Source organism: Drosophila santomea, chromosome 4, assembly GCF_016746245.2.
Source record: "Drosophila santomea strain STO CAGO 1482 chromosome 4, Prin_Dsan_1.1, whole genome shotgun sequence".
NCBI lineage: Eukaryota > Metazoa > Arthropoda > Insecta > Diptera > Drosophilidae > Drosophila > Drosophila santomea.
In genome coordinates, this window is record NC_053020.2 from 395,001 (window position 1) to 410,855 (window position 15,855).

At 33.5% G+C, this 15,855-nt stretch overlaps 1 protein-coding gene across 11 annotated transcripts in view; it reads right to left on the reverse strand.

Moving 5' to 3' along the window:
- LOC120454879 (plasma membrane calcium-transporting ATPase 1) overlaps positions 1–15,530 on the reverse strand; it is a 39,054-nt gene extending 23,524 nt beyond the window's left edge. For 6 of the 11 annotated variants that reach the window (XM_039640459.1, XM_039640457.1, XM_039640455.1 and 3 more), the window contains exons 1-16: positions 15,089–15,244; positions 10,555–10,726; positions 10,301–10,495; positions 9,943–10,229; positions 8,625–8,835; positions 8,225–8,260; positions 5,210–5,619; positions 4,914–5,156; positions 4,616–4,857; positions 3,786–4,230; positions 3,620–3,707; positions 2,970–3,283; positions 2,718–2,916; positions 2,449–2,660; positions 2,241–2,392; positions 148–286 (exon numbers count right to left, since the gene is read on the reverse strand). In XM_039640459.1, the coding sequence (XP_039496393.1) occupies positions 148–286; positions 2,241–2,392; positions 2,449–2,660; positions 2,718–2,916; positions 2,970–3,283; positions 3,620–3,707; positions 3,786–4,230; positions 4,616–4,857; positions 4,914–5,156; positions 5,210–5,619; positions 8,225–8,260; positions 8,625–8,835; positions 9,943–10,229; positions 10,301–10,495; positions 10,555–10,711 (3,330 nt within the window). In that variant the 5' untranslated portion in view covers positions 10,712–10,726; positions 15,089–15,244. Of the gene's footprint in view, positions 1–147; positions 287–2,240; positions 2,393–2,448; positions 2,661–2,717; positions 2,917–2,969; positions 3,284–3,619; positions 3,708–3,785; positions 4,231–4,615; positions 4,858–4,913; positions 5,157–5,209; positions 5,620–8,224; positions 8,261–8,624; positions 8,836–9,942; positions 10,230–10,300; positions 10,496–10,554; positions 10,727–15,088; positions 15,283–15,389 lie in introns of those variants that run through there. The other 5 variants (XM_039640458.2, XM_039640454.2, XM_039640452.2 and 2 more) reach the window with 4 other exon arrangements.
- Positions 15,531–15,855: the final 325 nt, after the last annotated feature.

Sequence of the window (15,855 nt, forward strand, 5' to 3'; positions counted from 1 at the left end):
GTATAAATTTAAGAAAATATATCACAATAAAATAAAAATGTCATAACTTAAACGAATATTATAAAAAGTTTTGATCCTTTTTTGGTAATTATTTTTAAGTTCTAGTATTTAAGTTCAAATAAATGTTGGTTTTGATGGAACACTTACTTGTGTTTGCAAGCGAGTTAGTCCACGAATCCAAAGAATTTGTCCAGCCCTAGGCTTTTTGTCAGAATCAATAGAATCAAAGCGTTCCTCACCCAAATTCATTCCATCTGTGTACTCCTCGGGATGTCCGCGACCCCACCTAAAATATAAAAACTTTATTAAATAAATTGCTTTCTTCTTATAATTTTATAACAATAAAATAAACGTAAAACTTTGTAATTTTGAAAATATTAAAAAACTAATTTTTGAGCATAGTCGTCACTTGTATAATTCAATCAAATACATTTTTCAACTGGTTACTTTTATGAATAAACGTATAAAATCCCTTATCCTTTTAACTGTGATTTTTTTTTTTCTTATGTTGCATGGTAAGCATTTTCGGTCAAAGTCTTGCCTTATTCATACAAAAATCTTCTCTTACATTTTTAAGTTTGATTGGACAGTTTCCTGAAGCATTCGATTCTATTACCTTTAGATATCTGCCCAGATGCATGGTGTCATCCAATTTATCGTAGACAATTCTTTACCTAACGTTGCTGTTTGGCGCATATGATACTCTCCCTCGGGTCCTGAGACATAGAAGTCGGGTACGGAGTTTTAAATGACACACTACTCGGACAACTAAACCTGCTTTCGAAACCTTGTGTTCGCTGTTTTTCATCGATCGAGTTGCGTAAGAAGGGGACAAATACATGAAAACAACCAAAAAAAAATCTGATACGAGGCTTTATGCCTCGAACATATAAGATATTTATTTTAAATAAATTAGCTTGTAACGTTATTAAATGCACAAAAAAAGAGAGAACCAAATTGGCTACGTTCTAAAACAAACATGCGCAACGTATCGAAAGCAGTTCCTACACCTGTTACAAACTATTTACGATTCTAGTAAAGCCTTTATTATGCGAGTATACCTTGCAGGTATCCCTGAAACGAATTGAACCAGATGTGTTCAACTCCGAAACAATGCGACTTTAAACGAAAAGACTGCAATACGTGGTACATTATAAAATTGCGGTAGAAGAGTCACACAAGCGGAACGAAATCGAGTTGCAACACCAGCAACACCAGAATCAACAAATATTAAATATAATATGCTTAAGGGGAATATAAGAACAGCTATTCAAAAGTTTTTCTCTGAATCCACCCCAACATTAAACACATGAGCGACTTTTATCACAGCAAAAAATGTATGCGCCACAATACCTTCTCCCAAACAAATACCACATAATCAAATAAATACATTGGAACACACATACACTCTATTGCCAAACCACTCATAAATCTTGTTTAAGCATCCAAAAAGAAATTTAATCATTCCAGAGGATTGTCCGAAAAATAGACATATGTATGGAACTTAATATTGCCTTTTGACCAATAAAATATACGCAAATCTACCCACCATCAACTATGGAAATACCTATTTACTTTTTTTTAATATTTTTGTCATATATTAAAGCACTTCTGATCCTAAACTCCTTTTTTAACTCTTTTTTAACTTTTACTCCTTGAACATGTATTTATATTGAACATGTTTCTTTCTTTAAAATTTTTTTACAACAAACAAATACCCGTTAACTAATATTTACTAAATAAATTACACAAACAGAATAAACATTTTCAAATTATGTACTTAACCACTATTTTTTAAATACGTAACATTAATTACATTTGGGGGTTAGCTTTAAGGTATCTTATTGTATCATACCCTGTACCAATCTCAAATAGTTTTTTTTTTTGTATATTTAATAACTAACTTTTTAATAATATGCCTATATTTGTAAATTTAAGAAGAAAAAACTTTTAAACGTTGCATTTATTTTGGCTGAAAGGTATTTTTAAAAAAATAAATACATGCATTTCTTATAAAAGTTGATAATAAGTATTAATTCTATAGCTATAAAAAAACAAGAATACAATATAGATATTGGTATTTAACTTAAATATAGACTAGACCTTATTTTGGGCCAAGCATCAATCAGTTATTAATTATACAAATATTTATGTAATAAACGTATGCAATCGAGCTTAATAGATCTTTAGCCTATTTATAGGCTTATAAATAATCGTAATAACTTCAAACATTTACTCACGATAATATTTTAGGTAATTTTCTTGTAGGCACTGAAGTAATCAGCTGTCCCCAGACAAGTGTACCAATTCCAAAAAATATACACCATAGCCACTGATCTAATGATAACGCCTTAGTCGAGAAAGCCATTTTACCATATTGGATGATTAACACCTTAAATTTTATAAAAATTATTTAAATGTATATGTATAAACTGTAATAAAGAATACCTGTGATATCATAGTGAATATCCATATGGTGTAAAATATGGGATTTGTTAGAAGGCCTTCAATGACATTGCGCTGCCCATGGATTTTTCTAGCGTTTATTTCATTAAACAAAGTCATCATGACAAAGGTATTAAAGATAATAGTAAAGTGCTGTGTTGGTCCAGCGTTTAGTTCTTGTCCGCGTCCAGATTCAATATCGAGTATAACATCACCTTCAAGCATACAAATATTTTATTTGAAACAAAGCAATGATTATGAATATAACTTACCAACAAATAACAGTCCAAATATTATTATTAACTGATACAGCGCCTGACCCAATATGTTCTTCATCATTGTGCGGGAAATTAAAGGTTTAGTACGGCCATAGGGTTTACGGAGCAATAGATCTGGTGTAGGAAACTCTGTTGCTAATGCAAGTGATGCCAATGTATCCATTATTAAGTTTACCCACAACATTTGTACTGCCTAAAAATTTGCTTTATGTTAGATTTTTTTTTTTTTTTTTTTAGAAAACTTACTTTAAGAGGTGAATCTTGAACAGCACACGCACCAATAAATGCAACAATTACAGCTACTACGTTTACTGTTAACTGAAACTGCAAAAACTTAGCTATAGAGTCATATACGTTTCGTCCCCACATTACAGCTTTAACAATGCTGCTAAAGTTATCATCAGTTAATATAATATCGGAAGCTTCTTTGGCAACATCTGTTCCGGCTATACCCATAGCAAATCCTACATCGGCTTTTTTCAAAGCTGGGCCATCATTTGTTCCGTCGCCAGTTACAGCAACAACTTCTCGGTTTTCACTAACGGTGCTGTCAATGATACCTATAAATACGTTATTTTAGTATATAAATAAGTAACGGTTTTAAGTCGCTGATCACGTTGAACTGAATTAAAAAAATTTTTTGAAATTTTTAAACGCAAGATTCTTAAATTTATGAAATATACTTTAATGTGTATCAATGATTTTTAAATTTAATGCGTAATCTATTGCAAATGAGATCGTGCTCATTTTATTACCGTTATACTGAAAAAGTTCCTACTTTAAAAGTTATACTGCTAACGAATATTAAAATTCAGCCGCTATAAATTAATTTTGTTTACCATATATGTCAATGCGGAACACCGAGTACGTTCTATATAAAGAAAATTACTACAAACCTTTTACCAAAGTATACTTGTCAGTTGGGGATGAGCGTGCTAAAACTCGGAGTTTGGGCCATACTTTATCAATAAGATGCTGTTGAATCTGTTCATAAATACCAAATGTTAAAATACAGAACGTTAGAACAAATGCCAACAAATAGAAAGTACTCTTAGAACATACATCTCCATTGCTATCCCGAATACGCCTATTAAACTCTTTGCCTTCCAGAATAAGAAAGTCATCATTGGGACGCAAAATACCGCATTTGCTGGCTATTGAACGTGCTGTATTAATATTGTCTCCAGTGACCATGCGAACGGTTATACCAGCGCGTTGACATTTTCTTATTGCATCTGGTACTTCTGGACGAACAGGATCTTCTATACCAACCACACAGAGGCATGTAAGATTTGTCATAATGTTTTCCTCATCATCCCAGTTGGGTTCGCCATCAATATGCACTTCGTTAATGGCGGCTTTGCCAGGCACAAAATCGCGGTATGCTACAGATATAGTCCTCAAACCGTCACAGGCCATTGGTTCGATAACTTCACGTATTAAACGCTCCTGCATCTCTCTTGTAAACTTCTCCAAAGTGCCCTCATGTCCATAGATAAAAGCACACCTGCAATGATTTTATAGCATTCCAATTGTTTGCTTTGTCAGTAACACTGCATCATTATTAGGGAATCAAAAAGTAAATACAATTTAGTCTTCAGGTGCGGAAAGCATTTATCGAATCTAGTTTCATTCCCATTTGAGTTTCGTTGACTTAGCTCGCGTTTAGCTGAAGTCAGAATTACAAAAATTGCCACCAGAAGCGTCCACAATGAACCATTTGAAAAAGGTTTCTTGGCAATTATGTTACGTTGACTCTCTAAATTACTGTTAAAGAGGTAAAATAAACATTTAAGTTGGCTCACTGGCGAAAGTCAACGAAAGTTAAATGTGTTTTTCGATAAATACCTTCCGTATTTTAAGTCACTGTTGCAATGTTTACCAATACGAACTTTTTCATAATAATTTCTGAAGCTCCTTTAGTATACAGCCGATATCCTCCGTTAGGACGGGGTATCACTGTGCCCATACTCTTACGAACTGAATTAAATGTATACACGCGTGTAAATTTATCCTCTGTAATTTCGTCTCGAATAGATTGATACTTCACACCTAGCCCTTGGACAAACCCCAAAAGAGCACACTCCGTTTTATTGCCAACTTGAATTGGTAAGTCTCCTGGGTTGTGCCCAGCCTTAAAAAAGAGAATAAATATATAGCTATATAGGCTAGAAATTAAATCTTATTTACCATTATATTTGAGGTGTAAGCCGAGTTAACAGATATACCCATTGTAATTAAATTTCCTACATGTTGTGGTATATCACTAAGGGTTGGCAACACCTTGCACAATTTTTCACAAATGTAGGATTGTACAACAGTCATACGATTGGTGGTAAGTGTGCCAGTCTTATCAGAGCAAATGGCAGTGGCATTACCCATTGTTTCACACGCATCTAAATGACGAACCAAGTTATTGTCCTTCATCATTTTCTATTTAAAAAAATACAATTAATCGTCGTTCCATTTACTTATATTAAACTAACCTTGACAGAGTATGCAAGAGATAGGGTTACTGCCAAGGGAAGACCCTCGGGTACGGCCACTACTAATACTGTAACACCAATTATCAAATGCTTCACCAAGTTATTAGCATAAGTGTTTTTCCATGGCCTCTCGTCAATAACAAACGTTTTAATACAAAACTGAATGATCAGAATTATAACTGTAAGCACGGCAATGGTCGACCCTGCGTATCCAATCTGTATAGCTAATTTTGTCAGTTTAGCTTGAAGCACAGATTTCTCTTTTTTATGTCCTGTCTCAGCCGCTGCTGACGACGATGATTGCGGCAAATGATTTCCTTCAGACTCAGATTTGGTTACCTCACTTGTGGTTGTTTGGCGTTGAGATGGCGCTTGAGACCCCTTTATTTGCGATCGACCGTCGCTTTCACCTTATATTGTGCGAAAAGAAATATTACAAACAATATAAACATAAGTTTCCTAGCTGTATTTAATTAACAAATGTTAATAAAATAAATTGAGATACTTGTGTGAGTGCCTTACTTAGATTAATATTCCCCATATACCATTGCGTTTGGTCGTCATCCAATTTTGTATTTTTATATCCTTACAAGGGGCGGATTTTAGTCAGAAATTTTTAAAGCTAACCCCATATGCGTTCGTCTGTCCACGGAATCTTTTTCGACCCAATAAAGTAGATCTGGCCTAGGTCCGTCTGAACGTCGAGATCTTTAAGACTATGAAAGCTAGTGACGCCTACGCTGAGCAAATTGGTTTCAAAGCATTGCCACGCCCACCCTAACGCCCACAAACCGTCCAAAACTGCGACGCTTACACTATTCAAATATGCTTTATTATTTCTATTGAGTAACGGGTATCTAATAGTCGAGAAACTCGATTATAACGTTCACTTTTGTATTCAACTAAATAATTACAGGAGTATATAATGTTCATCTTTTTTAAGCTAGCTTTCGTTCTTGTTTATTGTTAATTATTATTATAATTTGTTATTTATTATAAGTTGAAGCTACCCCTCCGACATCATCTCTTATAGGCACATTTTTCAGCATGTGACAAATAATTCAGCCAATTCTCAAATATAAAAGAAATTATAAAAACAATTAAAATATAAATAAAACAATGTATTAAAATCGTTCAAGATTGGAAAGCTTTCAAGATTTCAAAATAAATAATCCACTTTTCAAGTTCAAGTATGTTTTAAAAGCAAAAAAAACTGTGTTGGAGCTTTTTGACATCCAGTAGAAGTATAGAGATGAGGTGGGCGGCACAATTGTTTTTGCACGCCAATATAAAAGAGATCACAAAATAATAACCAAACCACTAGAATTTTCTGTGTAAAGCTTTTGCGGTTTCAAATATAACACATGATAAGATTTCAGATTTGGTTTTAATTATTTGTAAAGTCAATAAAATAACATGGTATTGCAGATAGACAACAAATTGAAAACTAACAAGAGAGAACGCTATAGTCGAGTTCCCCGACTATCTGATACCCGTTACTCAGCCAGTAGATGTGCGAAGAAGAAATTTCAACACTGAAAGTTTTTTGCGGTTTGTGGGCGTTAGAGTGGGCGTGGAAATTGATAGAAATTTACAAGACTAATACAAAAATGAAAAAAATATCAAAACATATTTCAAAAAAGTGGCCGTGGCAGCTTTGGGCGGTTTGTGGGCGTTAGAGTGGGCGCGGCAAAAAGTTTTTTGGCAAATCGATAAAAGTTTACAAGACTAATACAAAAATGAAACAAGAGAGAACGCTATAGTCGAGTTCCCCGACTATCTGATACCCGTTACTCAGCTAGTGGAAGTGCGAAGGAGAGTCTTAAACACTGACAGTTTTTGGCAATTTGTGGGCGTTAGGGTGGGCGTGGCAAAAAGTTTTTTTGCAAATCGATAGAAATTTACAAGACTAATACAAAAATGAAAAAATATCAAAACATTTTTCAAAAGTGTGGGCGTGGCAGCTTTGGGCGGTTTGTGGGCGTTAGAGTGAGCGTGGCAAAAAGTTTTTTGGCAACTCGATAGAAATTTAAAAGACCAATATAAAAATGAAAAAATATCAAAACATTTTTCAAAAGTGTGGGCGTGGCAGCTTTGGGCGGTTTGTGGGCGTTAGAGTGGGCGTGGCAAAAAGTTTTTTGGCAACTCGATAGAAATTTAGAAGACCAATACAAAAATTAAAAAATATTAAAACATTTTTCAAAAGTGTGGGCGTGGCAGTTTTGGGCGCTTTGTGGGCGTTAGAGTGGGCGTGGAAACATGAATCGACAAACTTGCGCTGCTTCTATGTCTTGGGAGTCTGTATGCTTAATCTCAACTTTCTAGCTTTTGTAGTTCCTGAGATCTCAACGTTCATACGGACAGACGGACATGGCTAGATCGACTCGGCTATTGATCCTGATAAAGAATATATATACTTTATATGGTCGGAAACGCTTCCTTCTGCCTCTTACATACTTTTCAACGAATCTAGTATACCCTTTTACTCTACGAGTAACGGGTATAAAAATGCATCTTAAAATACCTCCAAAAATTTGTAATATTCTGCTGGAACCTATTTTAATCAAATTTAAATTTTATTTTTCTTAATATGTTACTTGACAATGAAATAAATAATTTTAAAGAATTAATTTCTTGACTCGAACGACTTTACATTATTTGTTAAAATTTTTGTTAAATTAAAAGGATATTTAATAACAGGATTCAAATTTAGTTAATATTGAAAAAAAGTAGCCTTTTATTTAAGCCGATCGTTCTGCCAAAGATACCGTTAAAAAACAATTTATGACACACCTTAAAACTTGTTTTTATAATTGTAAAGTTATAAAATTAATAAATCTCTAAATATGCCAAAATTAACACGTCATCATATTGTCCTTAACACCATTACTGATAACAAAACATTATTAGTGAGTAAAAGTGTTTACTTAAATTTTCGCTAGTATACTATTACTCGCAATATATTGTTGTTGTTGATTGTAAAATAATAAGAATAAGTATTACGCTAAAATTCACCTGTCAGATTCTTTTGCTTGTTGGCCCTTTTCGCATCTGTGATCGACAATATTTTAAAACCATACATTTTATGGTTTTATTTGTTGAAGATATTGGTTGGTTGTATTGTGGTAGGTTGCAGGTTATATTTGGTAGGTTGGTTGACAGATTGGTTGGTTGATTGGGTTGATGAAGGATGATAGGTCAATCAATTCACATCATGTATTTCACATAAGGAATATGTGAACAATTGGAATATGAAAAATTAGCAACAAAAAAAAAACAAATAATAAATATATAATATACATCTCAACAAAAATTTCGATGTATCAAAAAACATTGGTAGGACCTTTTTTATATTCCTTTACATGGTTTTAAATCATACAAACTATTATTTTGCAAAATTTAATTTTGTACTAACCCTTTTTCATTTTTTTTATTTCCGCTTCTTGTTCGTCAACTGCTGCACCAAGGAGCGTAAAAATTATACCAGCTTGTGAGTTTACCCCTACGGCTGTAACCACCATTTTTCCGCTTCCTTCCATAACATGCGTGCCGGATAGAACCATGGGATCCACATCTGGCCCCTTTTTGACATGATCAGATTCGCCAGTCAACGAAGATTCATCCACCTACAGAATTAACAATAACGACCATCAACATAAATAAGGTACGGAACATTTTTTAAAATTATTATCTACATACAGTTGCGAAAAAAATAATAGCAGCACCACTACGTATTTTATTCTCGATTAAATAAATTAAAAAATTATTAAAATGGGACGAGGAAAGCATTGCACTTCAGATAAACATGACATGGTCAAAAAATCAATTTCTGAAGGAAAATCACACAGAAATATTGGTCTAATCCTTCAATGCTAAAACAAAATGATAGGAAATGCAATCACCTACAACGAGAATCCCGAAGCCCATGGTATGGGCTTGTTTCTCGTACTATGTAGTTGGGGCCATACCATAATATACCATGGATAAAAACCATAATGGATCAACATGTGTTTGTGGATATTTTGGTGAAGATGATGCTACCCTTTTCCGAATACTATTAACAAGACTATGACCCCAAGTACACCAGCAGGAAAGCCAAGGATTCGTTCCAAAATAAATCTGTTCCTGTTTTGGATTGGCCTGCACAGTCCCCAGGCCGTAATCCCATAAAAATTCTTGGTCAGATATGAGAAAAGCAGTTGTAGGCTCAAAGCCAACTAACAACGAATAACTTTGGGTATAATTAAGGAGTCCTGGAGCAAAATATCCTTAAAACGGTGCCAGGACCTGGTTGATTCCATGCCAAAACGTTGCAATCCTGTTACTGGTAATAAGGGATACCCAACGAAATATTAAATTAGTGGGATGGGTGTAGTATTAGTACGCAAACACTTTTAATTAGTCATTTTTCTACTATCAAGTTTAAAATTGAAAATTTATTTTAGCATAATAGCATTTTTCATGAAGTGTTGCTATTTTATTTTTGTGCCTAAATTTGTTCCTCATTTAAGATAAGAATAAATAAATCAATTGTAGTTATTTTTCATTTCCTAAAAATTGTTTAACCTTTCTAAAAATGTATTTCAGCTCATTTTAAACCTTAAATTGTAGGTAGGAGACATGTTCAAAGTTTTACTGGGCAAGTGCTGCTATTTTATTTTTCGCAGCTGTATAATGCCTAATTATTTTTTTACTGATGAAATAGTCTATATCAGAGTTTTCTCTTAACTTACCTTTAAGTCGTTACTTTGAATAAGACACCCATCAGCCGGCAATAAGTCTCCATATTTAACTTGAGCGATATCGCCAACAAGAATATCACCAACTGAAATTTGGCACACCTCCCCTCCTCGGATAACTGAAAACTTGTGCTCGCCCTCTATACGATTTTGCAGACCTCGAAATTGTCTTTCTTTTGAGTAATCATTAAAAGCTGTCACTATAACTACGACAATAACAGAAATAAGAATGGCCAATCCTTCAATCCAACCATGGTGTTCTTCCTCCTCCTGTAAAACAGCTGTAAAATAAAACAACATTCAAATACAATATTTTATTACGGACCTATCTTATTAAAATTGAACTACTTACGCGCATCCTCGTCGGCGGGTTTATAAAATGATAGACCAAGCGATACTAATGCAGCTACCTCTAAAATAATAAGGGTCACATCTTGAAGAGCCTCCCAGACTAGTGTCAAAAAGGTCTTTGGTGGCTTCGGTGGTATTACATTAGAACCGAATGTTTCACGTCTATGATCTTCGTCAGCTTTCGATCCACTTAGGCCTTATGGTAAATCAATTAAAGTTAGTCAATACTCAATGTAAAAAAAAAAAAAAACTTACCTTCATTGGGAGATGTGTATAACTTTTTACATAATTCGTGAATGCCACCAATTTCCGCAATCTTAATTACACCCTCACGGCCACGATGCTCCATGAGCTCGCGCAGTTGTTTAAGTGAAATACCATATTGCGCCGGTCTTCCATCTATAGTGGCCATTTGTTATGGTCTTATCTGTATATGAAAATGTATAAATTCAATAGAAGCGTAACATCTGAATAGCGCAAATTAGAGTAATATATTTTTCAGAGTACTTCCCAAAGAATATTTGCAAGTTAAGAAGTTAATGTTTCCCAGATTACGTACATATCTGTATATTTTTTGCTTGCGACTTTCTGAAAGCTTTATTCATTAAAACCTTGTCAGTAAAACAACGCTAGAGAATCAAGACAAATTAAGAAAATATCTGCCGCGACACCGACACTATAAGCGAACATGTGGCTCTAGCTGAAGCGTTTGGATGTATGTACATATACAGCTGCGAAAAATAAAATAGCAGCAGTTGCCCAGTAAAACTTTGAACAAGTCTCCTCCTACAATTTAGGGTTTAAAATGAGCTGAAATACCCTTTTTAGATTAAACAATTAACTTTTTAGAAAATGAAAAAGAACTACAATTGATTTATTTATTTTCTTAAATGAAGAATTTTGTTAAGAACGACAAAATTAGGCGATAAATAAAATGCCTAAATTTTCAAATTTAAACTTGATGGTAAAAAAATCACTAATTACAAATGTTTGCGTGCTAAAAATTCACCCATCCCACTAATTTAATTTTTGGTTTGGTATCCCTTATTACCAGTAACAGGATCGCAATGATTTGGCATGGAATCAACCAGGTTCTGGCACCGTTTTAAGGATATTTTCCTCCAGGACTCCTTAATTATAGCCAAAGTTATTCGTTGTTATTTGGCTTTGAAGCTACAACTGCTTTTCTCATATCTGACCAAGAATTTTTGATGGGATTACGGCCTTGGGACTGTGCAGGCCAATCCAAAACAGAAACAGATTTATTTTGGAACGAATCCTTGGCTTTCCTGCTGGTGTACTTGGGGTCATAGTCTTGTTAATATTCGGAATCGCCATCATCGTCACTAAAATATCCACAAACACATGGTGATCCATGATGGTTTTTATCCATGGTCTATTATGGTATTGCACCAACTACATAGTACGATAAACAAGCCCATACCATTATACAGAATCCTTCGTGTTTAATTGCTTCTACTGTGTAGTTTGGCTTATATTAGGTGTTCCTTGGGCGCTTTACATTCGATCAAGATCCATTGCCACCAAAAATAACCAACTTGCTCTCATCCGACCATAAAAAGTTCGTCCATCTTTCGCATGGCCAATTTAAATGATCCTTGACGAACTTAATGCGCTTGGGTACTTTCCTTGGACTACTGCCTTTTAAACCATATTCCCTTAGACATGTGTGAACTGCTTGCACTGATGCCGATACGTTGAGTTCCTTTTTCAGTTCGGTAGGAGCTTTAAATGGATCCTTCTTGGTCTCGGGCACTAGCATTTTGAAAAGATGGGGTTTCTCCCACGTTTTTCGAGATTCTCGTTGTAGGTGATTGGATTTCCTATTATTTTGTTTTAGCATTGAAGGATTGGTCCAATATTTCTGAGCGATTTTCCTTCAGAAATTGATTTTTTGACCATGTCACGTTTATCTGAAGTGCAATGCTTTCCTCGTCCCATTTTAATAATTTTTTTTAAGGTATGTTTAAAAAATAGTGTTGGAAATAGGAATACAAATGACAAGTTTTATAACCATGTGCTTTTCATTAAAACAAACCGCCGACAAGTATTGAATATTTGAAAAAAGCGATAGTGCTGCTATTTTTGTTTTCGCCTCATTTTAGACCTTGTCGCCCAAAAGAAATTATAAAAAATAAAGGTATGGACAATTCAAATTTTTTTTTTCTTTTTTGGATGGGAAATATATCTAGCATTATGCGAAAATTCAGTATTTTGTACTATCGGTTCCGCAACGTTAATTTATTTGATCGAGAATAAAATACGTTATGGTGCTGCTATTATTTTTTTCGCAACTGTATAACTTAATGGAAACCTTAGATAGCATTCTTTTTGTTTGTACGCGTCTGCTTACGGTTAATAAAAATAATGTTGATTTAGGACAACACAAATACAAAGCCAAGTCGAAGTTTGAGGTCCCATTTTAGGGCATCTTTGCTTCACTAAATTTTTTGACTACTCGCAATATATGCTTCGCAATCAACCAAATGTGTCAGTGTAATTTTTAAAAGATTTCATTTTGTAACGGTGTAATTTGTGAAATCTCCAGAGGCACTATAATATGTTTCTTTGTACTTGCTACAAGGGCTCTGCGATGTAAAACGCAAATGCTGATTAGCAGAGAAGAAAGGTTAATTTTAATAGTTTTGTTGAAAAATGCTGATTATGCCAGCAAATTTCAGTGGGTAGTTTCTTAGATCTACACATAAATTGATATATTTAAGTAAGCTTTATTTAAATGTACATATTAAAGAAGCCAGACAACAAAAACAAATTTTTAAATCAAGAAAAAATCTCGTTTTCTTAAAAAAAATAAACAACATTTGACATGTACTTCTTAGTATTAATATTGAACGTAGTTATTAATAGTGATTAGCTATTGATTAAATTTTTAAAAGTGTATAGACCGTGAAGCCCAAGCCGTATACTGTAGTGATACATATGTACCATATGTACAAATAACGTTTGTGACGCATTTACGCGTTCAAGATAATGCAATAAATATCTAGCTGAAAGCAGATTGATCCGATACTATTTTTTTTAGGAAAGTGGTATTTAACTTTTCTTATTAATGATAAGCTTCCAATCCGATTAAACAAATGACCTAATACTTTTAAAAATCAATTCTGACCAAATTATTCTCCATTGCATACAGTTGTATTCACAAAGATATCCTAAAGAGTATACATAGTTATAAGTATATATAATTCATATTTTATATTATTGTAGCAAGGAATATACATTTTGATTAAACTGTTACAGAGCAAAACTGTTTATAAAATTACATTTTCAACCAAAATATTGTAGATAACGGCGATACAACGGCATATGTTATATGCTATTTGATTTTTATAAAATGTGTAACTTTTAGACTTTTAATTCTACACCCTATAATCCGTTGAAAAGACTGCGAAATATTTAGATTTTATCAAGTGGAACCAGATTAGCCAATTCGAACGACTTTACCACCACATGATAGTATAGAATTTGCGAGGACATACATATTTGGCTAGCTACATTCATCTTTAAAGTTCCTAAGATAATTGCGAGTAAGCTTCCAAAAAAATGATTCCCTTACTAAAAAAAAATGAAGACAAGGACGTAGTTAAGTTCCTCGACTATTACTTTTTACTTATCTAGTGCGATGGCAAGGAAGACAGTTTATGACATTTTGTGGGTGTGGCAATGTTCTGAAAAAAAACTTGAACAGTGTAGACGTCACTAGAATCATTTATAGTTGCCGTGATCACAGCGTTCATACAGACGGACAAACATTTAGCAGACCTTTTTACTCTACTACTAACGGGTGTGATGAACAACATTTGTTGGGAAAAATCAAATTTTAAACATCCAAATTCGACAATTCGAGGTCCAATTTCGACTTCGCAAACGCTTTTCTACGCCAATTTTTGATTATTAAAACCACTTTTTTCACAGTAACAATAACAGCAAAAATAACATAAATTTTTCTTTAACATGATTGTATAAGAACTACAATTTTATCATATGGATGAGGTGTAAACGTTTTCCATAAATAGATATTCAGATATTCATGCAATTATACGTTTGGTACCTTAATTTGAATGCACATATTTCTGTCCTAATTGACAAAAGGCGACATCATATTTTAACAATTTCCCAAAAATCTTGCAACAATTACATCCTAGCCGGTAACTGGGCCTCCACTCTATTTTTTGCATGTGTCAAATTTATATATACACACACATATGAAGACATGTATATAAGTATTCACATATAGATACACGATTCATAGATATTTATGTACACTATACCCCACATACCAAAAGGAAATGTATACAATGCCATAGGTTATACAGTTCCTAATGATAACATAAACATATTTAAGGTAAAAGGATCATTATATCAATTAAATTCGAAAATATATTCGAGACTTTTACAAACGAAGTGCACGCCGCCCTACATTGTTGAACTCTTCACCTACAGAATCTTACGTCATATGTCACAAAAGCTACATATGTACATATGTAGTACATATGCACTTGTGTTGCCCTTATTGGCAATAAAATAAAATATACATACATACATACGTATTTACAGAAAACATTTAAGCAAATATTAATTGTACATATTAGTAATACATATATGCATCTAACTCTACGTGAGTCTATCACAAATTTCACTTTTAATTTTTTGTAGGGTGGCGTATGGTCAGAAATATACAGCATGGTATGATATCATATTATATATATTGAGTGACCGACCACATTATAATTATTCTTTTGCATACCCTTTGCCGAATCTGTTATTTTATAAAGTATCCTTGTTTTAACATACATACACAATCAGAAGGCGATTTATATGCACACGACTCAAATTAAACGCAGCAAAATATTTAATATGAATTAATGACACTGTAACGCCTTCCTTTTCAGCAATATTTATTTTTTCACAGGGAAATATATATATCGATACATCGAAAGTTCTACTATCGAACTAAGTTAGTTTTCACAAAACTGGAAAATCCGATATCAATGTATTCGCACATGGCCCTACGAAATAAGATTGCTTCCGCAGTTAATTCGCTTCACCTTTATTTTTAGTTAAGCTGGTCAATAAGCGGTGATGCCTACATATAATTTTACACTGTACTGCGATATAAACTAAACGACACTGGTTTTTAAAGAAAATAACTGAAAGATAGCTGTCCAGCTGTTTGTCTTGATTGTCGCATCAGCTTATTATTCGCTTGCTTATCTTACGATAATACTGCGGCGTCCACCTACCTGTGCGATAAGCAGCATAAACGTTTCTGTACACTATGAGAAAATATATTTGGTTGTCACTACTTCCATAATTTAAATAAAAATGTAGAAGTCAATAAATCATTTAAATAATATTAATGAAGTCCATACTTTACAACCAAGATAGTTTTGAATTCAATGAATGAGTTGACAAATCCTATAGAGAAATGTTAAAGCACATATGTTCTTTTAACATTTTATATCGCTAATGTAATACACGCAAACTTTATACATAGGACGTAATGATTAAACT